The following is a 27,896-nucleotide window of genomic DNA, read 5'->3' on the forward strand; positions in this document are numbered from 1 at the left end:
CTGTAAGGATATATTTGAGAGACAACAAGTGAAATATAGATTACATGTTGTCAACAACCTAAACCAACTCCATCTGTTTTGCCCTATAGTTTGTTGCTAAACAACCAAACCATCTAATAAGAATTCACACCTATAATCTACCCAAAATACTGATAATCTCCAATTCATAGGAGACAAAACATAAATAAAAAATAAATAAATCAACTGTTCTTTGAATTTATCCCAGGAAAATTATTACAGGTCTTCATGCAATTTGTAGGTTACTATTTGTAACAGTGGTCAGTCAGGTATTTGAGGCGTGTACTTGATCCCCTACCGTATGAGAGGGAACAGGCAGGAGGCGCGCGAGATGCTCGAGAATCCTGTTCGGTCCTCTTCACTCGCTCCAGCCCCGCCTCACTACGACAACGCTGCCTGCCTGGTCCATCCGCATCTGTCACAACTGTTTGCAGCTGCTTGAGCTCCGTGGCATGCCCTCAGTTATACCGGGATTTAGGTGGAGGTTTTCACGAGAAAGATAGTTATGTCGGAGGTACGGAAATTTACCAAAAGGTTGAGTAAACCAGGAACTGCGGCGGAACTCAGGCAAAGCGTCTCCGAGGCTGTGAGGACATCGGTGATTGTGGTTAGTGTGATGATGGCTAATAATCTCTTCTTTGGCTAGCTAACGGTAGCCTACCTTGCTGTCCAAACCCGCTCGCGAAACCGTAGCCCGAGGGTCCGCTCCATTTATTCTGTTTAATCCGGAAAAGCCTAAGTGTACTTTTAGTTCATAACGTTACTTGAATGTCTGAATGTCGAAAGACAAATGTTGCCCCCCAGTTATTATCGAAGACGCGTGTCAGCGTCTCACCATTTCCTCTACGTCACCCACTGAGCAGAGCTTGCTACATTGGATTGGGATACAAGCTACCTCTTTCAATTTAAACATGCGAATTACGTCGTAATTAGCCTGTAATTAAGCAGTGACGGTTAGCAGAATATGACCGTAATTGAAACGGGATAATGTCCATATAAAGGAAGTATCGTATTTGCATTATGTGTGTCTTTTCCCTGTGGATAGTGGTGTGACATTGTTCATGCAGAGAGAACACATGGTATTCCATTGGTCTTGGCTCCAGCTCCAGCGGCGGCTTTTGTGTGCTTGAGAATTGAGCAGTGCCAGTTCTGAGGTTGAATGTGCAGCTAGACTGCATGGTTTGCCTAGCTATCCCTATTCCCTGTCGTGTAGCCTGGTCCTTTCTTTCCCCAGTATTGAATATTTGATGTTCCAGGCATGTAAAGTATCATTATTGATCCTGGTGGTCTTTGATTATAGCTAGGTCTACAGTAAGAGTTCAGTCTCTATAGAAGCATTTCCTTTTTCTTTGTTGAAAGGACAATAGTAAGTGCTGTATCATGGATCATGATTTGTGCACTGGTCGGGGTTTGTGTTACAGTTGGACTGTGTGTAGTATTGGCCTGAAACCCTTTGATGATGCAGGGTATGGCTTGAGATAAATTGCATTTAATGCTGAAGAAGCATGAAGATTTAATCACTCACACAGGGCTCCTTTTGGTCCTCTGTGTGTGTGTGTGTGTGTGTGTGTGTGTGTGTGTGTGTGTGTGTGTGTGTGTGTGTGTACATGACCTCTAGGGTTGTTTGACCTCATGCCCTCTTGATTTGTCATCATGATAGTTCTCCATGGTAAACTCTCCCACACTGTCAATGTCATCTGATTCGCTAGACTTTTCTCTCTTTCTCATATCATGCAACCAATTGAAAATCCCAGCCAAGAAAACATTCAGTGGACTTTTGCAGATCTCTTAGGCCAGATCTTTTTATTCACAAATATCTCCACTCAAGTGAAGTCAATCAGGCATAGTAATCTTGTGATGAGGTTTGACGCTGACTGACGTGTACTTGGCAACACAGGTTCCGAAGTGTGTTGTGTCTGGTTGAGCGGATGATCCTCAGGGTAATGGTCGCCGTGGTAATGAAGAACAAGCCCTGTTTTGTGGAGGTCACGGAGCAGGCATTCTCACATGGGGATTCCCTGGAGGCATGCTCCAACCATGCTTCCTGTGTGTGTGTGTGTGTGTGTGTGTGTGTGTGTGTCACTTATGTCAATGGGGTTGCTTGTCTTATTCTCCTTCCTGGAATTAACAGTTTTCTGCTCTTTCCATATTCCTGTATCTCTTAGTTAGTGTGTCTAGAAATGACCTTTCCTACATTCAATTGGAGGGGTAGGTATTTACTTTGTTCTGGGCTCCATTCTCTGTGATCTGAAAGCTCAATTAAAAGCCTTAATGTAGTTTCAGCTCATAAGACATTGAGACGTTTTGAATGTTAGCTGAAATGAACATACTGTAATCGACTAGGGTCGCTTAGATCATAAGGAAGCTCCTGAAGAGTCTCAAGAGGTGTTGTTTAGATCTTGTCTAGAGGAATGATATACATATAAGATTGTGTATTTACTCAAATCAAGTCAGGTCAAAGGTTGTGGAACATGGGAAGTCTGTGTTCTCAGTAAACACACAGACTGTAGTAGTTACTGGGGTCAGGGGGAGGACATTGGAACTGTTGGTGCATGTATGTGTGTGTGTGTTGGTGCTTGCGTGCGTGCGTATGTACACATAAACGCCAGTAGTAAAGCCCATCTGCTAGAGATAGACTTCTCCTCTGTCTTTCCACTGAACTGTATAAGACGCACAGCAATCTGGAAAAGTACTTCTCTCGCTAACATTATAGCCAAAGCCAGTGATGATGTTTGGAGTGTCCGGGGCCAGATTGATTGCTGAGTTGAAAAACCGGTGTGACGTACAGTAAAGTCCCATAAAGAGATGAGAAAGTGACTATATATGGGCGAATGTAGCAGGCAGGCGGCTACGCCCCAACCAGAACTAACCCCTTCTTCCTCCTTTCTTGCTCTTTCGTTTTATTTCTCTCCCAGGCTGTTCTTCTCTAAAGGAGTTGAGCCAGAACTCTCTCTCTTTCTCTCCCTCTCTCTTTTCCTCTCTCTCTCTTTCTATCTCTCCTATGACTCTCTCTCGCCCACCTTCTCTCTCTATCTCTTCGCTTTCTCTCTCTCTCCCCCTTCTCTCTCTCTATCTCTCACACAAACTGTCGCAATGGAACTGTATCTTCTGGTTCTGTGGTTCCACTGCTGCCCAACCTGTTGCACATGACAGGAAGCTGCTGCTCTCCTCTGAGCTGCTAGAAGTAATGCATTAAGCAGGCAGCAGAACCTACCTACAGTAGCTGATTGTAAGGCCCAGCGATTATGTTGTTTACCATGTACAGTTGAAGTTGGAAGTTTACATACACCTTAGCCAAATACATTTAAACTAAGATTTTCACAATTCCTAACATTTAATCCTAGTAAAAATTCCCTGTCTCAGGTCAGTTAGTATCACCACTTTATTTTAAGAAAGAAAAGAGCCGATACCGATTAATCGGCCGATTGTTTTATTTATTTATTTGTAATAATGACAATTACAACAACACTGAATGAACACTTATTTTAACTTACTATAATACATAAATACAATCAATTTAGCCTCAAGTAAATAATGAAACATGTTCAATTTGGTTTAAATAATACAAAAACAAAGTGTTGGAGATAAAAGTAAAAGTGCAATATGTGCTATGTAAGAAAGCTAACGTTTCAGTTCCTTACTCAGAACATGAAAACATATGAAAGCTGGTGGTTCCTTTTAACATGAGTCTTCAATATACCCAGGTAAGAAGTTTTAGGTTGTAGTTATTATAGGAATTATAGGACTATTTCCCTCCATACCATTAGTATTTCATTAACCTTTGACTATTGGATGTTCTTATAGGCACTTTAGTATTGCCGGTGTAACAGTACAGCTTCCGTCCCTCTCCTCGCTCCTCCCTGGGCTCGAACCAGCAACACAATGACAACAGCCACCATCGAAGCAGCGTTACTCAAGCAGAGCAAGGGGAACAACTACTAGAAGGCTTAGAGCGAGTGACTTTTGGAATGCTATTAGCGCACGCTAACTAGCTAGCCATTTCACTTCGGTTACACCAGCCTCATCTCGGGAGTTGATAGGCTTGAAGTCATAAACAGCGCAATGCTTGACGCACAACGAAGAGCTGCTGGCAAAACACCCGAAAATGCTGTTTGAATTAATGTTTACGCGCCTGCTTCTGCCTACCACCGCTCAGTCAGATACTTAGATACTTGTATGCTTGAATACTCAGTCAGATTATATGCAACGCAGGACACGCTAGATAATATCTAGTAATATCATCAACCATGTGTAGTTAACTAGTGATTATGATTGATTGTTTTTTATAAGATAAGTTTAATGCTAGCAAGCAACTTACCTTGGCTTACTGCATTTGCGTAATAGGCATTGTGGAGTGCAACGAGAGAGAGGCAGGTCGTATTGCGTTGGCTTACTGCATTCGCGTAACATGCAGTCTCCTTGCGGAGTGCAACGAGAGAGAGCCAGGTCGTTATTGCATTGGACTAGTTAACTGTAAGGTTGCAAGATTGAATCCCCCGAGCTGACAAGGTGAAAATCTGTTGTTCTCCCCCTGAACAAGGCAACAAGGCAGTTAACCCACCGTTCCTAGGCCGTCATTGAAAATAAGAATGTGTTCTTAATGGACTTGCCTAGTTAATTAAAATTAAATAAAGGTGTGAAAAATAAATAACAATACAATTTTTAAAAAATCGGCGCCCAAAAATACCGATTTCTTATTGTTATGAAAACTTGAAATCGGCCCTAATTATCCGGCCATTCCGATTAATCGGTCGACCTCTAGTTTACATACACTCAATTAGTATTTGGTAGCATTGCCTTTAAATTGTTTAACTTGGGTTAAACTTTTTGGGTAGCATTCCACAAGCTTCCCAGAATAAGTTGGGTGAATTTTGGCCCATTCCTCCTGACAGAGCTGGTGTAACTGAGTTAGGTTTGTAGGCCTCCTTGCTCACACACGCTTTTTCAGTTCTGCCCACAAATGTGCTATAGGATTGAGGTCAGGGCTTTGTGATGGCCACTCCCATACCTTGACTTTGTTGTCCTTAAGCCATTTTGCCACAATTTGGAAGTATGCTTGGGGTCATTGTCCATTTGGAAGAACCATTTGCGACCAAGCTTTAACTTCCTGAGTGATGTCTTGAGATGTTTTTTCAATATATCCACATAATTGTCCTACCTTATGATGCCATTTATTTTGTGAAGTGCACCAGTCCCTCCTGCAGCAATGCACCCCCACAACATGATGCTGCCACCCCCGTGCTTTACGGTTGGGAGGGTGTTCTTTGGCTTACAAGCCTCCCCTTTTTCCTCCAAACATAACGATGGTCATTATGGCCAAACAGTTCTATTTTTGTTTCATCAGACCAGAGGACATTTCTCTAAAAAGTACGATCTTTGTCCCCATGTGCAGTTGCAAACCGTAGTCTGGCTTTTTTATGGCGGTTTTGGAGCAGTCTTCCTTGCTGAGCGGCCTTTCAGGTTATGTTTTCGGACTCGTTTTACTGTGGATATAGATACTTTTGTACCTGTTTTCTCCAGCATCTTCACAAGGTCCTTTGCCGTTGTTCTTGGTACTTTTCGCACCAAAGTACGTTCATCTCTAGGAGACAGAACGCGTCTGCTTCCTGAGTGGTATGACGGTCCCATGGTGTTTATACTTGCAAACTATTGTTTGTACAGATGAACGTGGTACCTTCAGGCGTTTAGAAATAGCTCCCAATGATGAACCAGACTTGTGGAGGTCTACAATTTTTCTTCTGAGGTCTTGGCTGATTTCTTTTGATTTTCCCATGACGTCAAGCAAAGAGGCACTGAATTTGGATGTAGGCCTTGAAATATATCCACAGGTACACCTCCAATTGACTCAAATTATGTCAATTAGCCTATCAGAGGCTTCTAAAGTCATGACATAATTTTCTGGAATTTTCCAAGCTGTTTAAAGGCACAGTCAACTTAGTATATGTAAACTTCTGACCCACTGAAATTGTGATACAGTGAGTTTTAAGTTAAATAATCTGTCTGTAAACAATTGTTGGAAAAATTACTTGTGTCATGCACGAAATAGATGTTCTAACCGACTTGCCGAAACTATAGTTTGTTAACAAGACATTTGCGGAGTGGTTGAAAAACAAGTTTTAACAACTCCAACCTAAGTGTATGTAAACTTCCGACTTCAACTGTACATGAATACACATGCGTGTGTGTGTGAGAGACATAGAACAATGACTGGGGGAGGGAAGGAGTGCGAAAGAGAGGGAGAATCACTGTGCACCAGCTGAAAGGGAAATAGTTGATCTAAAGTCCAGCATGTCCTCTCCCCACACTCCCTAATTCCATGGACAGCAGTACAGCATACTCTCTGTTACATGTGCCAGGTGGGACACACTTACAGCTGAACTGTGGCAGGGTGTTTGAGCCGGGAGTCCTAGAGAGGGGCCTGGTGGTTCTCTGACATGTTAGCTGACTGTGTCTCTCTCTCCCTTGAGTCTTTTCCCAATGTCCTTGGCCACTGGTCAGTGGTCACTGCAGAACAGTCTCCTCTAATATGGATAGAGCTCTACCACATTCTGGGCTGCATGAAACTGCCCTCGGGCCCAGGAGTCTATTACCTTACAGAGAGCAAAGTACATTGTATTCAAGCCAGGATTACCCTATGTCAAATTTTCACCTGCTTCTGCTGAGCCTTGCACTATTGTTAGAATGAATTATTATTGACGTTTCCTAGTTGCTTCTCCTTGGCTGACTTGCTTTGTCCTGGACTGATTCACATGACTTAGCCTATCATATGTGTGTTTTCTCTGAAACTGTCTTTGAATATAGGATATGAAATCATTCAGTTCTCTATGAAACTCTCAACAGGATGCAGTGATGTGGTGGAGCAGCCATCTTTTGTTTTGTGATTGTGTTGCCTTGGTAACATGTCAGACTGAGCCACTCTCCAATGGCTGATGAAGTTAGAACTCCTGCAATAACCTGTGCCCTGCTGCTCTAATTTTCACTCACTGCAGCACGCAACCCCCCTCTGAACTCCCTGGAGTCATAAAAGAAACAGTAACCAGGAACTAAGACCCTAAGGTCAAAGGTTTTAAGGCATTCTTACAACCCTGTGCAGTGCCTAACCCCTCTGCAGAGTACTTCAGTAGGGACCATGTAACACAGTCAACCTCTGGTGTCGGAGTGTTGGACTCCAACCCCTCAAAGGACATTCTGTTGAACTAGACTACTGCGCCATGTGATCACAATCCTCTCAATGTTTTGAGTGATCCTCCAGCTGCTCTAAAGATCTCCTCCAGTCCAGCAGTCAGCCTAATATTTTTCACCGATGCCTTTCCCTCTGTTCATGCTCTCTCTCTCTGGTTATTGTTTATTTCTCTCTCTCTCTCTCTCTCAATTCAAAGGGCTTTATCGGCATGGGAAACATATGTTTACATTGCCAAAGCAGGTGAAATAGATAATAAACAAAAGTGAAATAAACAATCAGAAATGAACAGTCAACATTACACTCACAAAAGTTTCAATGGAATAGAGACATTTTAAATGTCATATTATGGCTATGTACAGTGTTGTAACGTTGGGCAAATAGTTAAAGTCCAAAAGGGGAAGTAAATACACATACATATGGGTGGTGTTTACAATGGTGTTTGTTCTTCACTGGTTGCCCTTTTCTTGTGGCAACAGGTCACACATCTTGCTGCTTTGATGGCACACTGGGATATTTCACCTAATAGATATGGGAGTTTATTAGAATTGGATTTGTTTTCAAATTATTTGTGGGTCTGTAATCTAAACTAGGTTTTCACCTAATTGTCTGCCTACAGGCCTCTCTCAATAGCAAGGTTAAGCTCACTGTCTGTACATTGTAGAATTGAACGGCTCTTTTCTGGATTCTGCTAATATAATTAGCGAGTCTCTCTCTTTTCATGCTCTGCAGCCGCCCTCTGAACTTTGTGTCTCTCTGTGATCTCTGCCCTCTAACCTCAGTCATCTTTAGTTCAGGGAGAGTAGCTTCTCTCTGTCACATTGACAAATCTCTAGTCCAGCAGAGCAGAACAGATCAGGTGGGAAAAGAGGAGTGTGATGTTTTTCAGTCTCAGCTTCCAAACAACTGCCCAGACAGAGGAAAGCTGAAACACACTGTGCTTTTTCACAATTACACCATGCTGTTAGTGTGTTGTGTTACTCGTCTGGGACTCTGGTCTGTTTTGTACCTGGTCCACAGCCACCCTTATGATACTCTGTCCCCTCTACGGATCATATTGAGGGGGAGAGATGAAACGCACTGTGCTTTTTCACAATGACACCACCATGAGAGCTCAGGATTCAGTAGCTAGGAGAACTTTATTGGTCAGTCTCAGGCATCGTCCCAAATGCGTGTCTTTTTGTCGAGGCAAAACTTTGTGTGGAAGGTACTACGCAGCACTCTGGCGCACTCAACGTTGTTGATATACGTTGGCTTTCGCTGTAGGCCTATTTGTCAGGGAAACTGTGAAGCCAGCTGTATAGCCTATTGCCTGTTTCTGTTTTAGTATTTTATTAAAGAATGTGAAACAATGTTGCGTCTGTTTGCTGATTTTCATTAAATCGTGAATAGCTGTTCTTTATATGGACTAAATAAATGTGTTCTTATGGGCAGAATATTATATATAGGCTATAGCATACCAAATGTTGATCAGTTATGAAAATGAAACATTTAATGTGGAAAAAGGCCAACATTTGTACATTTTTTAAGTCTTTGTCACATGACTATAAACATGGAAAGGTTTTTATAGTAGGTTAGGCTATATTGGGTTCTCACCATCATTATTATTATTCACATCACTACAATTCAATCAAGTCACAATTATCAGATTTGGTATTGACATCAGTGAGCAGGCTTTGTGAGTCAGGAGAGACACATGGGTAGCCCTACCAACGGAAAATGTCTGAAAACAAAAATGATTCTGAAATTCAGACCACAGAAATCCAAGGTTTATATACTGAACAACAATATAAACGCAACATGCAACAATTTCAATGATTTTACTGAGTTACAGTTCATATAAGGAAATCAATTAATTGAAATAAATAAATGCTAATCCATGGATCCTAATCTGGGCAGGGGCGCAGCCGTAGGTGGGCCAGGGAGGGCATATGCCCAGCCAATCAGTATGAGATTTACCCCACAAAAGGGCTTTATTACAGACACCTGTGTAATGATCATGCTGTTTAATCAGCTTCTTGATATGCTTTTGAACGGGGTATGGTTGTAGGTGCCAGGCGCACCGATTTGAGTGTGTCAAGAACTGCAACGCTGCTGGGTTTTTCACACTCAACAGTTTCCTGTGTGTATCAAGAATGGTCCACCACCCAAAGGACATCACGCCAAATTGACACAGCTGTGAAAAGCATTGGAGTCAACATGGGCCAGTATCCCTGTGGAACGCTTTCAACACCTTGCAGAGTCCATGCCCCTATGAATTTAGGCTATTCTTTGTGCAAAAGGGGGTACAACTCAATATTAGGAAGGTGTTCTTAATGTTTTGTACACTCAGGCTTACTTTAGCTTACTGCTTACAAAAGAGCTAACAAATATTGTCACAATAAACAACATAGTGCTTTAAGAAAGAGATGGAAAATACATGACCAAGCAAATCTAACCAACGTATCCCCCTGTTTATGTGAAGGAGTGAGTGAGGGTGTGCCTTTTGTGTTTATGTGTCTGTCTGTCTGCATTTGCATTGTCTTTTCTTGTTAGCACTGATTTAGCTGATAGCTGCTTTATTGAACAAAGGTTTTTAATAGGCTTACTTTCCTGCCCTCATTGTAAGTTGCTCTGGATAAGAGAGTCTGCTAAATGACCGAAATGTAATGTAAATGTGTGGTAGCTTATCTGTGTGTCTCTTGGTAACTTGACTGTATGTTTCTCTACAGGAGCAGCCTAAGATCATTGAGCCATTGGACTATGAGAACGTGGTGTTCCAGAGGAAAGCCCAGATCCACAGTGACCCTCACAGAGACCTGTTGCAGTGTCCTGTCGACGACATCTCGGTACACACACAAACACACACACACACACACTGACACATGAACCATTTGTTTAGTTTGTTCAAATTCAATGTTTTATTTGAGAATATTTATAAAAGTGACATACTCTTTCAAATATGTTCCTAGAAACACTGGATAACCAGGCACACATTTTGTACGGTAGCTAGGGAAAGCATTGCGACATATATCCCCGCAGTAGCATATAATATGAATACCAGAAAATACTGCAGGAACAGTGGTTTATTTTATACCAAGATCAGCAAATTCTGTGAGAATTGACCCAGGGAGGGCGTTCTTATAGATTTCTGTTTCTACTTAAAAAGTGTCTTCTTTTCCCATTATTCACCAGATCACAGCCTTGTATTAGTCAAAACCAATCGACCCAGCCAGTCCAGTTTAACTCAATCACTGACAGATTATTGGGACTCTTTCAAATGCACATTATTCAAACACACGTGGTTCTGATCAGGAACCACTCTGTTCACCCTCATCTCTTTCCAACCCCGCCCTTTCTCCCTCTCTGTGTAGGAGTCTCAGATCTCTCGTCAGAGGAGGACCGTGGTTCCCTCCGTGCCCCAGAATGCAGAGAGGGACGCCAAGAGCCTGTTTGCCAAAGAGGTACTCATTCAGTCGACACTAGTACACAACAAAAAAAGGCCTGTAGACAAAGCTTGACAAGGCTATATCGTAATAGGAATCAATAGGAACTGCGAGGCCTGACCAGAAACAAACTACTGGTTGGTCCCAATCAAGAGATGTTGACCTGTTAACTGTTACTCAGCGAGCACCATACCTAAAGCAAAAACTTGACAACTTGACTAGAGGTCGACCGATTATTATTTTCAACGCTGATACCGATTATTGGAGGACCAAAAAAAGCAGATACAGATTAATTCATTTTTATATATATATTTGTAATAATGACAATTACAACAATACTGAATGAACACTTTTATTTTAACTTAATATAATACATCAATAAAATCAATTTAGTCTCAAATAAATAATGAAACATGTTCAATTTGGTTTAAATAATGAAAAAACACAGTGTTGGAGAAGAAAGTGAAAGTGCAATATGTGCCATGTAAAAAAGCTAACGTTTAAGTTCCTTGCTCAGAACATGAGAACATATGAAAGCTGGTGGTTCCTTTTAACATGAGTCTTCAATATTCCCAGTTAATACGTTTTTAGGTTGTAGTGATTATAGGAATTATAGGAGTATTTCTCTCTATACCATTAGTATTTCATATACCTTTGACTATTGGATGTTCTTATAGGCACTATAGTATTTCCAGCCTAATCTCGGGAGTTGATAGGCTTGAAGTCATAAACAGCCCAATGCTTGAAGCACAGTGAAGAGCTGCTGGCAAATGCAGGAAACTGCTGTTTTTAATGAATGCTTGCGAGCCTGCTGCTGCCTACCACCGCTCAGTCAGACTGCTCTATCAAATATCAAATAATAGATGTAATTTTAATATAATAAACACACAGAAATATGAGCCTTAGGTCATTAATATGGTCAAATCTGGAAACTATAATTTCGAAAACAAAACTTTTATTCTTTCAGTGAAATACGGAACCGTTCCCTATTTTATCGAATGGGTGGCATCCATAAGTCTAAATATTGCTGTAACATTGCACAACCTTCAATGTTATGTCATAATTATGTAAAATTATGGCAAATTAATTACGGTCTTTGTTAGGAAGAAATGGTCTTCACACTGTTCGCAACGAGCCAGGCGGCTCAAACTGCTGCATATACCCTGACTCTGCTTGCACAGAACGCAAGAGAAGTGACACAATTTCCCTAGTTAAAATAAATTCATGTTAGCAGGCAATATTAGCTAAATATGCAGGTTTAAAAAATATATATTTGTGTATTGATTTTAAGAAAGGCATTGATGTTTATGGTTAGGTACACATTGGTGCAACGACAGTGTTTTTTTTCACGATTGCGCTTGTTAAGTCATCACCCGTTTGGCGAAGTAGGCTGTGATTCGATTATAAATGAACAGGCACCGCATTGATTATATGCAACGCGGGACAATAAACTAGTAATATCATCAACGATGTGTAGTTAACTCGTGAATATGTTAAGATTGATTGTTTTTTTATAAGGTAAGTTTAATGCTAGCTAGCAACTTACCTTGGCTCCTTGCTGCACTATCGTAACAGGTGGTCAGCCTGCCACGCAGTCTCCTCGTGGAGTGCAATGTAATTGTCCATAATCGGCGTCCAAAAATGCCGATTACCGATTGTTATGAAAACTTGAAATCGGCCCTAATTAATCGCCATGCCGGTCGACCTCTAAACTTGACATACAGTGACACTTTTCTGGCATGATGTGAACTGTGAACTCTTTATTACCCTGGTCCCCTGGTGTTGTAATGTTACTAATTGAGCTCTAATGTTGACCTGTTTGGCAGTGCATCAAGACTTACAACACGGACTGGCATGTCATCAACTACAAATATGAAGCGTACTCGGGAGATTTCCGCATGCTCCCAACGTAAGTCTAGAATAGAAAAGCTATTGATACACGCATGCTTCCAAGGTGCTATAAATCTGGAAAAGAAAAGTCATTGATAGAAAGAAACAGCATAGAAATGACCAGATTGTAGATAGGAAGCAAGGCGTAGATGTATTGACGATATAGACTAGCTGTTGATCCCTTGAGGATTTAGACTAGCTGTTAATCCATTGAGAATATAGACTAGCTGTTGATCCATTGAGGATATAGCCTAGATTTTAATACATTGAGGATATAGCCTAGCTGTTGATCCATTGAGGATACAGATTAGCTTTTGATCCATTGATATAGCCTAGCTTTTGATCCATTGAGGATACAGACTAGCTTTTGATCCATTGAGGATACATCTTAGCTTTTCATCCATTGAGGATACAGCTTAGTTTTTACTCCATTGAGGATACAGCTTAGCTTTTGATCCATTGAGGATACAGCTTAGCTTTTGATCCATTGAGGATACAGCTTAGCTTTTGATCCATTGAGGATACAGTATAGCTTTTGATCCTTTGAGGATACAACCTGGCTTTTGATCCATTGAGGATATAGCTTAGCTTTTGATCCATTGAGGATACAGCTTAGCTTTTGATCCATTGAGGATACAACTTAGCTTTTGATCCATTGAAGATACAGCTTAGCTTTTGATCCATTGAGGATACAGTATAGCTTTTGATCCTTTGAGGATACAGCCTGGCTTTTGATCCATTGAGGATATAGCTTAGCTTTTGATCCATTGAAGATACAGCTTAGCTTTTGATCCATTGAGGATACGGCTTAGCTTTTGATCCATTGAGGATACAGCCTAGCTTTTGATCCATTGATGTAGCCTAGTTTTTGATCCATTGAGGTTATAGCCTAGCTTTTGATACTGTACAAAGACACACTATTGAAACGACCAGAACCAAGATACAGTAGAAAGGAGTTGATGTATTGAGTATATAGTTCTGGGTTGCTGACACACAACAACCCTCTCTCTCACACAACAACCCTCTCTCTCACACAACAACCCTCTCTCTCACACAACAACCTTCTCTCTCGCACAACAACCCTCTCTCTCACACAACAACCATCTCTCTCACACAACAACCCTCTCTACACAACAACCCTCTCTCTCACACAACAACCCTCTCTCTCACACAACAACCCTCTCTCTCTACACAACAACCATCCCTCTCACACAACAACCATCCCTCTCACCCAACAACCCTCTATCTCACACAACAACCCTCTATCTCACACAACAACCTTCTCTCACACAACAACCTTCTCTCACACAACAACCTTCTCTCACACAACAACCATCTATCTCACACAACAACCTTCTCTCACACAACAACCCTCTCTCACACAACAACCCTCTCTCTCACACAACAACCATCTCACTCACCCAACAACCCTCTCTACACAACAACCCTCGCTCTCACACAACAACCCTCCCTCTCACGCAACAACCCTCCCTCTCACGCAACAACCCTCCCTGTCACACAACAACCCTCTCTCTGACACAACAACCCTCTCTCTCACACAACAACCCTCTCTCTCACACAACAACCACCATCTCTCACACAACAACCCTCTCTCTCACACAACAACCCTCTCTCTCACACAACAACCCTCCCTGTCACACAACAACCCTCTCTCTCACACAACAACCTTCTCTCTCACACAACAACCCTCTCTACACAACAACCCTCCCTGTCACACAACAACCCTCCCTGTCACACAACAACCCTCTCTCTGACACGACATGTGTTTTCACAGTAAAGGCCTGAAGATGGACAAGCTGCCGGCTCACGTGTTTGAGATCGATGAAGACGCAAAAGATGAGGTGAGTGGAATGTTAGGCCTGGGGGTGATGGACCTGTGCGTGTGCGTGTGTGTGTGTGTGTGTGCGTGTGTGCGCGCGCCTACGTACATGTGTGCGCGAGAGAGAGAGACATTGATTATCAGACGATGTTGAGTGGTCTGGTATGCTCAAGGGTCTTTTGTGTGGCCAGTTCACTCACGTCCTCTAGGCCTTGTTGGCTTGGTGGTAGTCATGTTTAAAAAAAACTTTTGACTTTGAGCATAACATCAACACATTGCTGCATCCCCCCCAAAGCGTTTTAGAAAAGATGCTAACAATACAATACAATGCATCAAATAACAGTAATTCAATAGAGATACTGTAGCTTACATCCAGAAACCCTAACCGCCACTGTGCCACTGTGATGTGGTTTTGTGGCGGGAGAGCATTTGCAGCTGTACTCAGTAGGGTCTACAGCCACAGCCTGTTTCCAGATGTGTTTGTGCTATCTTGCCTACGCCTATGGTCATTGTCACATTAGGAGTAGGCAAGACAGCACAAACAGATCTGGGACCAGGCTACTGCAGCCAACCAGTACAGCCAGTAGCTCGCTCGCCTAATGAGCCTGTCCTCATCACTCCTCTTTAGCAGTGAAACCAGAGCTCTACTTTTCTAAAAATAGTTCTCATCGACTCCCCTCTCCCTCGTCGACCTGGCCGGATGTGGATAAACTTCACATTAAAAAGGGTTGTAATTGAACGATTGAAGGAAAATAAACGGCTGCCAGACATATTGCTGAGAGCACAGAGCAGACAGCAGAGGCTATCACTGAATCACTCCAGGGCTACGGCTACACTGGAACCCTATTCCCTATATAGTGCACTACCTTTGACCAGAGCCCTATGGGTCCTGGGCCCAAATGTAGTGCACTATACAGGGAAATAGGCTGCCATTTTAAATACACCAAAGGACTAAAGCGAGAGGGAGAAAGAGAGCAGAGCAGAGGCTATCTATCAATCCAGGCAGCACAAAAAGAGGCTTGCTAATGTTACATGACTTACAATGTCCTTTATTGCTACACCCCAGACATCTTGTCTCCGAGGGAGAGAGCAGTAATTAATAGTGTATCAAATCAAATAGTTTTGGCACATGTGCCGAATACAACAGGTGTAGTAGACCTTACAGTGAAAGCCCTTAACCAACAATGCAGTTTTAAGAAAAATAAGTGTTAAGAAAGTACTCAAATAAACTGAAGTAAAAACATAATAATAATGAAAATAAAGAAGAAAAATAACAAATAATTACGGAGCAGCTATATACAGGGGGCACCGGTACAGAGCCAATATGCGGGGGCATAGATTAGTTGAGGTAATACATGTGGGTAGAGGTAAACTGACTATGCATGGATAATAAACAGAGAGTAGCAGCAGCATACAAATGTGTGTGTGTGTGGGGACACACACACACACAATATGTAGTCTATATGTGACATTTAGGTTTCATGGGTGGCACAAATTGGGATATGGGGGAGGATATATGGGTATATGCAAATTAAAACTGTAGTATAATATACTATTGTAATTACTGTAATGTTTTGTGGACTATAGTGTTTTTGGAGACATTATTGTAGTAATTACTGTAGTGTTTTTGCAGTCTGTAGCATACTGCAGTATTTACTATAGTATTCTACTGTATACTACAAAATGATATAGTAAGAATTACACATGGCAGAGGGATACTACAGTGTGTAGTATAGTATACTACAGTTTACCACATAATTATATAGTAAGTACAGGAGTATTCTATAGTCAACTGGAGTATTTTTTCACGTGGGATTGATAGACGATTGATAGAGTAGAGGGGTGGATAGTGGAATGAAGGGGGTTCTCAGAACGCCACTCAGAGCAAGGGAAGGGTGGGTGTGTTGAGGGAGGACAGAGGAGAGAGCTCAGCCAATTGGATTACAGGACAGAGCTAGAGAGAGGCGTACTTACGATCGGACGAGCGCAAAGGATAGTGCCACTTCTCAATTTGTTAACTGAGCTGTGTGTGTGTGCGTGCGTGCGTGTGCGTGCGCGTCTGTGTGTGATAGCTACAGTATGGCATTTCTCTGTATATCCCAACAACAGTAAAAGGATTAGGTATTCGATTGGGAAACATATTTACTGTGTGTGTCCTTTGATTGGCAATGTCCTTGTTATGGATATTAGTGTTGGGATAAATGGTCTCATGGAGATTTTCACTGCAAATTAGTTGAGTTGGTGAAGTGATGATTGTGGTTAAATGGGTTAAATGACTTCCCATTCATGGGAAGCAGAGAAATTCTCTCCATATCTTTCTGTATGAATTATGTATGTCTCTGCACATTGTGTGTGTGTGTTAGACTCAGTGACAAAAGTTATTTTGTTTGTGAATGTGTGGTTATTATTTCTGTTTGTGTGATTGCATAGGTGTTTGTTTGTCTGTGTATCTGTGCAAACATGTATCTGTGTGTTTGTCTGTGGGTGTGTGTGATGTGGGTTGATTAGCCTATTGATTGTATATCCTTACCCATTATCAATACTAACTCTCCTTCCTTTGTGTGTGTGTGTGTGTGTGTGTGTGTGTGTGTGTGTGTGTGTCACCAGGACTCGTCCTCTCTGTGCTCTCAGAGAGGGGGTATCATGAAGCAGGGCTGGCTGCAGAAAGCCAACATCAACAGCAGCCTGTCTGTCTCCATGAGGGTGAGTCAGAACAGCTCACCCACCATCCTTGTCTACTGACTATAGAGTGCATTCAGAAAGTACTCAGACCCCTTGACTTTTTCCCCGAAAATGTACGTTACAGTCTTATTCTTAAATTGATGATTTAAAAAATAAATAAAAATTTTGACCCTTTGTTATGAGACTTAAAATTGAGCTCAGGTGCATCCTGTTTCCATTGATCATCCTTGAGATGTTTCTACAACTTGATTGGAGTCCACCTATGGCGAATTCAATTGATTGGATATTTTTATGATTTTTTTAAATGTAACCTTATTTAACCTATACAGGTGTTTGTCATTGAGATATAATCTCTTTTTCAAGAGATACCTGGTGCAACAGCAGCAGGCAGCAGGGGGAACAAAGTTTCAGACAAAACGACTTATATACACTAACACAATATTGAACAGTACTATAGACACACATACAGTACAACAATGACATATTACGTAAAGAAACACAAATGTCATAACTAAATTATTTGGAAAGGCACCCACCTGTCTATATTGCGCCCCACAGTTGACAGTGCATGTCAGATCCAAGCCATTTTTTATTATTTTTTATTTATTTTACCAGGCAAGTCAGTTAAGAACAAATTCTTATTTTCAATGACGGCCTAGGAACAGTGGGTTAACTGCCTGTTCAGGGGCAGAACGACAGATTTGTACCTTGTCAGCTCAGGGGTTTGAACTCGCAACCTTCCGGTTACTAGTCACACGCTCTAACCACTAGGCTACCCTGCCGCCCCATGAGGTCGAAGGAATTGCCCTTAGAGCGCAAATACAGGATTGTGTTGAGGCACAGATCTGGGGAAGGGTACCAAAACATTCCTGCAGCATTGAATGACCACAAGAACAAAGTGGCCTCCATCATTCTTAAATTAAAGAAGTTTGGAACCACCCAGACTTCCTAGAGCTGGCCGCCCGGCCAAACTGAGCAATCGGGGGAGAGGGGCCTTGGTCAGGGAGGTGACCAAGAACCTGATGGCCACTCTGACAGTGTTCCTCTGTGGAGATGGGAGAACCTTCCAGAAGGACAATCATCTCTGCAGCACTCCACCAATCAGTCCTTTATGGTAGAGTGGCCAGAAGACGGAAGCCACTCCTCAGTAAAAGTCACATGACAGCCCGCTTGGAGTTTGCCAAAAGGCACCTAAAGGACTCTCAGACCATGAGAAACAAGATTCTCTGGTCTGATGAAACCAAGACTGAACTCTTTGGCACCTGACAAAGCTTAAGAGGATTTGCAGAGAGGGATGGGAGAAACACCCCTAATACAGGTGTGATAAGCTTGTAGCGTCATAACCAGGAAGACTCAAGGCTGTAATGGCTGCCAAAAATGCTGCAAAGGGTCTGAATACTTATGTAAATGTGATGTTTTTTATTTTCAAAAATGTCTAAACACCTGTCTTGCTTTGTCATTATGGGGTATGGGGAAAACATTTTTAAAATCCATTTTAGAATAAGGCTGTAACGAAATAAAATGTGGGAAAAGTCAAGGGGTCTGAATTCTTTCCGAATGCACTGTAGATGTACAATAAATGACGTAGATCATGTACCACAAAAACACTGTGCAGGCATTTGTTCAGCACTAACATACCTGATTAGGGCCCTATAAAATCAGTTATATATAAATATTCAGTTTTTTCCATTTTGTTTTCACAGGTTTCAGTTTTTTCCTATTTCTTTCAGGTTTTCGCTCTCAAAATCATTAAAAAAATATATAAAAACAACACAATTGGATGTTCTAAGTCCATAACAATGCTTAAATCACATCAGGAGACCACTTGACTTGGAAATATCAAGTACATTTTTATTTTGGGGTGGACATAACCTTTAATTCAGGTGTGCACCAGCAAGAGACGTGTTTGCTTAGCTCTGTTTCTGATTGTAGAGTTTGCTAATCACAAATCACCAAATAATCATAATATCATTATGCGGGTAGGCATAGGATACTTTGTCGTTAACATTTTCATTTCGATTTTTTTGGGGAAAGCCTTTCCATCTTCCATAAGACGGTTATCATTAGCATCATCGCTAACAAAGTGGTAGACAAACAAACACGCACACACGGACAGGGCCATTCCCGCGTTGCCTTTTCAGAAATAAATAAAGAAGGCAAATCAGAATCAGTGATGCTTTTTGTTCATGTCTTATGATAACCCGGGAGCTGTTTTATAATAATCCTGAGCTAATTAATTTTAGAATAAATGAAATGCATTTTTGAATAGTGTTTTAATGTCTGGATTCTGTGATTCCTTCCGCGTTCTCCGCATCGCGGATTTGATAGGGTCTTACCTGACTCAGCTAATCAAAAAAAGTGTCTACAACTGTATTTGAATGCCACATCAATACATTTGATCACCAGCCTTATTTACCTTTGTACCCACACATCCACTAGACTGTACAGCAGATGAACACTTAGAAATAAAAGTGCCGTGGCTATTGGATGATTTTGAATTGAAACCCTTCTTCTGATTATCAGGTGTTTAAGAGGAGGTATTTCTACCTGTCCCAGCTGCCAGACGGCTCCTACATCCTCAACTCCTACAAGGATGAGAAGAACTGCAAGGACACCAAAGGATCCATCTACCTGGACTCCTGTATAGACGTCATTCAGGTGACCTGGGCCCTTATACACAAAGAGTCTCTGAGTAGAAGTGCTGATCTAGGATCAGTCTAGTCTTTTAGATTACAATTCCTTAGATTACATGGACGGGGGAACTGATCTTAGATCAGCTACTTTTGAGATGCTCATTGAATACGGTCCCTTAATTTCACCTTGACTTGGAAATCATTGACGTCGTGTGGTTGTTGTGAATAATACAGTACGGTATATCTTTGTATTTGGTTAATGTTTGTTCCTAATGTGTCCTGGGAATAGATTGACCATTTGCTTACAGAGGCACACCATCCGCTCTGGGCTTTATGGAGACAGACAAATCTAAATATATTGTCTTGTCTGTCCTAGACGCTAGACTTTCCTCCTGCCAGCCATGGAGGGAAGTCTGTGATAATCAAATAGATCATTCTATGTTAATACAATTAATAGGTAATCATTCTCTGGAGGCAGAACTGGCAGCAGGACACTCAGAATTAGGCTTTTAACACAACAGCCAACTGGGAAAAAACTGGTTGAATCATTGCTGTTTCCATGTCATTTCAACAAAGAATTCAATGTGTTGACGTTGGATCGACTTGGAAAATGGATTGGATTTGCAAAAGTCATCAACGGAATTTAGTCTTTTTTTCACCCAACTTTGAACCTAAATCCAATATGGTGACATTTTTTGTTGATTTCACATTGAATTCACGTTAGTTGACAACTTTCAATTGTAAACCAAACTACACGTTGAAATGACGTCTGTGCCCAGTGGGATTAGTTGCTAATAAAGATTTAGGCCTAAATCGGCACCTAGCAGCATTTTAACCAAAGGCTGTTATACTAGCTGTCCAGTCTGTTTTATAAATGTGCAATAATCATAAAACACAATATAGGGAATTGGCAACTCGTTCTCATTCTGAGAAATAAGGTATTGATTGAACAAAGTAGACAGGCTAGCATGCTGTTCAAACAGTTGGAGACAGACAGAAGGCTGTGTTCATAACAATTCTACTGTTCTGCCTCGTTATCTAGCTAGCAATTAGATCCAAGTTGGCTAAACTTGAAATGTAAATATTAGCTGTCTACTCACCAGCATGTTTGAGCATTGAGCCGAGTGTTATTAGGTTATATGCTGATCCAACCAGATGTGCTCTCTTTCTCTCCTCCCCAGCGCCCTAAGATGCGCTTTAACAGCTTTGAGCTTTGAGCCACAATGACTAAATGACTCCAACCGAACGTTTATATTCTCACCCCAGGTGCCCTAAGATTGGTTGGAACTACTTTAAGATTATGTTACTAAATGACTCAAACCAACCCTCTGTTCCCTGTCCCCCCCTCCAGTGTCCTAAGATGCGCCGTAACGGCTTTGAGCTGAAGATGCAGGAGCGCTACAGCCACCTCCTTTCTGCGGACAGCGAGGCGGAGATGGAGGAGTGGGTGGTCACCCTGAAACAGGCCCTGCAGAGCAGCACTGAGGGAGGAGACAGGAGGAACGGAGGAGACGGCCTAGACTGTGCCCAGGGTGAGGATGGACTGGACACACAAACACACACACACACACACATTGTATGCCGTACTCTCCTAGACCTGCAGTTCAACATCTTACAGTTTTTTACAACCACTTTGGCACTCATTTCAGAACCTTGTGGTCATTTTTCAGAACTCTAGACGCACAACTCAAAACGGTCATCACTTGTAACACAGGCTGTCCAATGTTCAAAACATTGCATTGTGCATTCATATCTTTAAAGGAACCTTGCACTTTCAGAATCATTGGTTCAAATAACTAGTTTATCATGAAATACCATAGGAACATTCATTTAGATCACCCACACACAAGATACTGTGTAGTTGTTCGCACAATCATTAAATATTGTAATACAAAATTGTTTCATGATGATGCTACACATAAATACATCACTGTAAAAAGGACCAGTAGAGAGAATACTACAGACACAGTGGAATCATTGAACAAAATCTGAAATGTATTGATGAAATACAATAAAATCACAACATAGGTTTCTTTGATTCAAAGCAAAAATAATCAGCTACAAAAAAGAAAAAAACTACAGTAAAACGTCAATTGCAGTATTCCTCACCTGGTTTACTGTAAAAAGCAAACCAAAGGATTGATTACTGTACTTCTATATTTCCCTCAACCCTGTCTTGTGGATTTGGCCACAGGTTCTCAGCCACATCACAATGGATGTTTTCATTAGCCAAACATCTTGGGAAGAATCTTCGGGCATGGCGAATCATTGCATGCGTCATCCATGGCCTGGAGAAGCGTGGCTTGTTCGAGAAGGCGCCTATCATATTCCTTCCACCTCCATGTGGAGAAAAAATCCTCAATCGTGCTAAGGAAAGGAGAGTATGGGGGTAAGTACAGGGTGGTAAATTGTGGATGGGCCTGAAACCATGCTTGCACCATTTGAGCATGGTGGAACCTGACATTATCCCACACAATGACATAGGTCACGCCATCAGCTCTACAGACCTGATTTAGCTCATCAAGGAAGGTTACAAGGAGAGCTGCATTATATGATCCAATACGAGGTCTGCGTACCACCACACCATCTTCCAATATAGCCGGACACATGGTGATGTTGTCCAGGTCCTTGGATGGTTGCCCATTGGCCAATGAAATTCCGACCTCTCCTCCTTGTTTTGGCCAGGTTGAAGCCTGCCTCATCCAAAAAGAGGAATTTGTGATGGTTTTCGTCAGCATCCAGCTCCATCACCTTCTAAAAAGACGTCTTGGAAAGATAATTACTGATTACAATGATGTAGAATGTTGGGGGGATTTTTCACAACAGCCATCTTGAAACTGAACATACCTGAACATACTCAGTCCTCAGTTGCTTCACTCTGTCTGCATTTCTTTCTAAAGTCACACGGTATAGCTGTTTTAGAGACCCCTGGTGCCATTTCAGCATGCATGCATTAGCCTGCAAACTTATGGCTTCCACATTGTTCAACATGTCGTCATTGTCCAAGATGTGCTGCCGAATTTCTGTAAGGCGAATATCATTTCTGGCCCGAACCAAATTGACCACAGCCCGCACTTGTTGGTCAGTCAGAATTTTGCCTCTGCCTCCCATATTTGACCTAGTCTCAATTCTGCAGGGAAAATTACACTAAGAACACATTTAGTCACATCACCTACACCGTGGTACATGTCGGCATGCAGTATACAGTGGTTGCCCCACTAAAAGTTTTGCGATAATGCTGCTGTAATTTAGTACGGTACCCTACGTCACCACTTCATTGCTCCAGACCAGCGCAAGGGGGAGTTAGAGCACTGTTTATGCTTTTGGGTCCTACTGTGTCTCTAACTGACAATGAATGGGCGACATAAACCTAAATAGAAACTGATAATTGTGCACGACTTCAGTATTACTTACTAAAACTGTTGTTACACTAAGGTTTTTATTACTTATTTTGTTAGGATTATTTTGTAATGTAGCCCACTCCCGACCGGTCCTGTTGTACAGCGCTTGTGTGGTGCAACAGTCGTAAGACACTGCATAGCAGTGCAAGCTGTGTTGCTACAGATGCTGGTTCAATACCTGTGCCGGGCTTCGACTGGGCAACCCATGAGATGACTGTAGGTTTTTGGTTTCTCTCCCTCGAAAAACAGAAATAAATTATTCTAAATAACAAACTGGCTTTATTTACAAATTAGTAACAATGTCTTACCCCATGTTCAAGAATTGCCTTTTTCTTGCTCATTTTACGTTATTTGAAAACAAAATTATCTCCAAAATATTGTTATTTTTTAAACAAAGCAATTATTTTTTATTATTCTTATTAATTTAGAATTATTATTATTAATTTAGATATTCTCACTGATATATTATTAACCCTGTTATTAGCAGGACAATATATATAGTTCTCCAGCTGTATCCACTGAAAGCGCGTGAGGTTCAAGGCACGAGGGCAGGGGACGGACCTAGCCCATGGGGAAGGGAGGAGGAGGAAGGGGGGCACTGTGCTACCCCACCGGGTAGAACAAAGCAACACTTCCAGGGGCATTGCACTAATAATGGTGCTGACTAGGCAAACGTTCCTGCTGTTCTTAGTGCCAGTCTGCACGTTCAAACTAAAACAATGTAACTAATAATGGCATCTTTATGCTTTCGTCAATAAAATAATGATAAAAATACTCTTTCAAAATGCCAATGTTTATTTAGTTATGGCTCCATAATGAATTACTATGAGAATAAACATCACTGAATTACAGAAATATTGGAACAAAGTTGTCTAATGAAGGTAAACAAATAGTTGCTTGCTGGAAAATACTCTTTCAAATACACACGGTTACGTTGTACAGCGCCATTATGGCTATTAGCAGGTAGCTGGACAATAGACTGGCCTAGAAGGAGGGTAGGGGGAGAATTCTATCGTCAAATGTATTTCGAAGTTAGGTTGGCTGTATCACAACCGGCCGTGATTGGTTACAATTTCAGTTTAATCCACCAGAAAAGACAACAAATAATACCACAAAAGTATTATGTATCACATCCGGCCGGGGTTGGGAGTAGGGCGGCTGAATTGGCCCACCATTTCTCTCCCTCTTTAAACAGAAATAAATATTTTGGCCTTTACAAATGTTATTTTGACCTTTATTCAGATTACAATTGCTCACTTTCGTTTTTTGGAAACAGAATAACCTCCAAAATATCATTTATATATTATCAAGTTGATGGCACAGTCATATAGCAGCACCTACATAAAGCTGAGTGACTCACTCATTCATGGCTTTGGATCAAAATAAATAAGTACCAACATTCTTTCTGATAGTCTTTAATAAATAAATGTTTTGGTTTTCCTGACCTGGACACCATGTACAGTATTATAATAGGCCATTATGGGCTATTAGCAGGACAATATACAGTTGAAGTCGGAAGTTTGCATACTCTTAGGTTAGAGTCATTAAAACCCATTTTTCAACCACTCCACAAATTTCTTGTTAACAAACTATAGTTTTGGCAAGTCGGTTAGGACATCTACTTTGTGCAGTCTGGTTCATCCTTGGGAGCAATTTCCAAACGCCTGAAAGTACCATGTTCATCTGTACAAACAATAGTACGTATAAACACCATGGGACCACGCAGCCGTCATAGTGCTCAGGAAGTCCCAGAACAACCGCAAGTGACCTTGTGAAGATGCTGGATGAAACAGCAGGAAACAAATTATGTGGATATATTGAAGCAACATCTCAAGACATCAGTCGGGAAGTTAAAGCTTAGTCGCAAATGGGTCTTCCAAATGGACAATGACCCCAAGCATATTTCCAAAGTTGTGGCAAAATGGCTTAAGGACAACAAAGTCAAGGTATTGGAGTGGCCATCACAAAGCCCTGACCTCAATTCTATTGAAAATTAGTGGGCAGAACCGAAAAAGGAGGAATCCTACAAACCTGACTCAGTTACACTAGCTCTGTCAGGAGGAATGGGCCAAAATTCACCCAACTTATTGTCAGAAGCTTGTGGAAGGCTACCCAAATGTTTGACCCAAGTTAAACAATTTAAAGGCAATGCTACCAAATACTAATTGAGTGTATATATATATAAACTTCTGACCCTCTGGGAATGTGATGAAAGAAATAAAAGCTGAAATAAATAATTCTCTCTACTATTATTCTGACATTTCACATTCTTAAAATTGAAGTGGTGATCCTAACTGACCAAAGACAGGGAATTTCTACTAGGATTAAATGTCAGGAATTGTGAAATGCTGAGTTTAAAAGTATTTGGCTAAGGTGTATGTAAACTTCCGACTTCAACTGTACTTTTACCAACACCTCTCTGTATTTTGATACTTTGTGGATGGGGCCTCCCCAGTGGAGCAGCTGTCTAAGTCACTGCATCGCAATACAAAATGAATTGCAACAGATACCCGCGCCGGCTGCCACCGGGAGACCCATGAGACGGCTTTTGGTTTTAATTTAGAATCCTTCAATCCTCCAGTCCTCTATATGTAATTATTGGCGGCGAGTCACGTCATATTTTTCGATATACTGTAGGCCTACCATAGGTGACATGAGTCTCACTAGTGTTGATTAATGTGCTGTTAAAAGTGGTGTAGGTCTTATTTATTTAAAGCGCGTATTGAAGTTAGAAGCAATAGGATTTGAAGCAATAGCCTACAACTATTTTAGCACCGTTTCACGCTGCTTTGAGACAAGCATGGGGACTGGTCTTGATAAATCACTGAGATTTGTATTTTGGCTGAATCTCTGGTTGGGTATTGGTTAGACTACAATTATGGTGTAGAATTGTTCTGCTCTTAGAGTAACCTTTATTTAACTAGACAAGTCAGTTAAGAACAAATTCTTATTTACAAGGATTCTCCTTCCTCCCCCTTGGGAAATTGAATCCCGGTCTCCCGCATGCCCGCACGACACAGGGATTCTTAAGCTAAATAGTCCTGTACTGTAGCCTACTCCCGACCGTCACGTTGTACAGCGCCATATTTTCCGTTCCATCCTAATGGAAACCCAGAGTGTTTTTAGTTTTTCTTGGAATAGAAACACCATAATATTAAGCTAATTAATTAAGCAAAATGTCTTAAAATCAGTCCTATATACCTTGTTCTTACAAAAAAGGTTTGAAATTCTCTAGGACAGCCACTTTTGAAGGTTATCAAATGCTTCTCAAAGATGACCTCTGGTGGTCAAACTAGCACTAACTAGCATTAATGGTACCAGTGGTTGGCACTTAAATAACGTGCCATAGAATTCTGCGACACCACGCAAGCTGTGCTGCAGTACGCTGCAACTTATAAATAACGAACCACTGTACAGTAATTTGACAATTGAGAGTAGCCTAATGTTTAGTGCATGCTGAAGACTTACCGGTTCTCATTGCGGAAAGTTCTGATGATTGAGGTTACGGTTGATTTTCTGCTACCGCTGTCTTGGTCCGTGGCCTTGTTCTCTAGCACGTTCCCCCACATCTCTCAAATGAGGCCCACGACCACCTCTCAGAAGGGGTGCTTGTCCCCTGCCATTCCTTTGACCACCACGTCTTCCTCGTCTTCCTCCTCCCACTGCTTGACCTCTATTGTGACCTGGATCACCTGCCAGCTCCAATGTTATCACTATGTTGTTGTAGGTGGATACCACTCATTTCACTATATACTCGTACCACAATGTGAAATCAATCATCAGCAATGAGTTGGCAGTATTGGAAAATAAATTTCAAGGGCCTGCATACATACACTCACCGACCACTTTATTAGGTACACCTGCATGTTAACGCAAATAGTCTGCGAATCATCTGGATGTCTGCAACTAAATATATAGAGTGTATATATTGTAGAGAGCTTTAGTTGTTGTTCGACCAAACATTAGAACGGGTAAGATGCGTAATCTAAGCAACTTTGACCGTGGTATGATTGTTGGTGCCACACATGGTGGTTCCAGTATCTCAGAAACAGCTGCCCTGACTACAGTCTCTACAGTTTACAGAGAATGGTGTGATAAAAAAAAAACACATTCAGTGAGTGGCAGTTCTGTGGGAAAAAACACCTTTTTAATGAGAGAGGTCAGAGGAGAATGTCCAGACTTATTCAAGCTAACAGAAAGGCCACAAATGCTCAAATAACAGCCGTTTAAAACAGTGGTGTGCAGAAGGGCATCTCTTAACGTACAACACCGTGAATAATTCAGGCTGTTGTGTAGGCAAATGGGAGTCCTACCCGGTACTAGATAGGTGTACCTAATAAAGTGGCCGGTGAGTGTACAGTAATGTCAAACCTGAAAACATGGTCTGGAAAAGTGGTACGTGGGACCATAGAAACAGTGTCTGATAAAGAATGAGGATGAAATATTACATCCATAGATAATGTAGTCCAATTGGTTCATGTTCCACGGTAATTGGTGTCAATGGATCTCGTTATCCTGAAACTTTCATGATCTAAACATGGAATATTGTTCATCAGTTGCCATAAAACGAAAACAGTTACTTATCATTTTGAGCAGTTGTATCAATTGATAGTTAGATCATTGTAATGAAATGAATAGACAGTCATCTCAGATGTAATGTGTGAATTGAATTTTGAAATGGTAGTACTTTGAGGTTAAGTTGTGTCATTTTGAACAGGTGATTTTAGCTTTATATGTATTGTATCCAAGCAATTGGAAGAAGTGTTAGAGTTTTGAAAAATTTGCATTTTGATCATCGGTTGTGCGTATTATGTCTATAGAGTTTTG

General features: G+C 41.4%; 1 protein-coding gene across 3 annotated transcripts in view; it reads left to right on the plus strand.

Moving 5' to 3' along the window:
• Window positions 1-365: 365 nt before the first annotated feature.
• dock11 (dedicator of cytokinesis 11) overlaps window positions 366-27,896 on the plus strand; it is a 115,377-nt gene continuing 87,846 nt past the window's right edge. For 2 of the 3 annotated variants that reach the window (XM_042298284.1, XM_042298285.1), the window contains exons 1-8: window positions 368-625; window positions 9,910-10,026; window positions 10,552-10,641; window positions 12,450-12,532; window positions 14,309-14,375; window positions 16,961-17,056; window positions 19,559-19,693; window positions 21,020-21,200. In XM_042298284.1, the coding sequence (XP_042154218.1) occupies window positions 524-625; window positions 9,910-10,026; window positions 10,552-10,641; window positions 12,450-12,532; window positions 14,309-14,375; window positions 16,961-17,056; window positions 19,559-19,693; window positions 21,020-21,200 (871 nt within the window). In that variant the 5' untranslated portion in view covers window positions 368-523. Of the gene's footprint in view, window positions 626-9,909; window positions 10,027-10,551; window positions 10,642-12,449; window positions 12,533-14,308; window positions 14,376-16,960; window positions 17,057-19,558; window positions 19,694-21,019; window positions 21,201-27,896 lie in introns of all 3 variants that reach the window. The other variant, XM_042298286.1, reaches the window with a different exon arrangement.

This window comes from Oncorhynchus tshawytscha, linkage group LG15 (genome assembly GCF_018296145.1).
Source record: "Oncorhynchus tshawytscha isolate Ot180627B linkage group LG15, Otsh_v2.0, whole genome shotgun sequence".
Taxonomy (NCBI): Eukaryota; Metazoa; Chordata; class Actinopteri; order Salmoniformes; family Salmonidae; genus Oncorhynchus; species Oncorhynchus tshawytscha.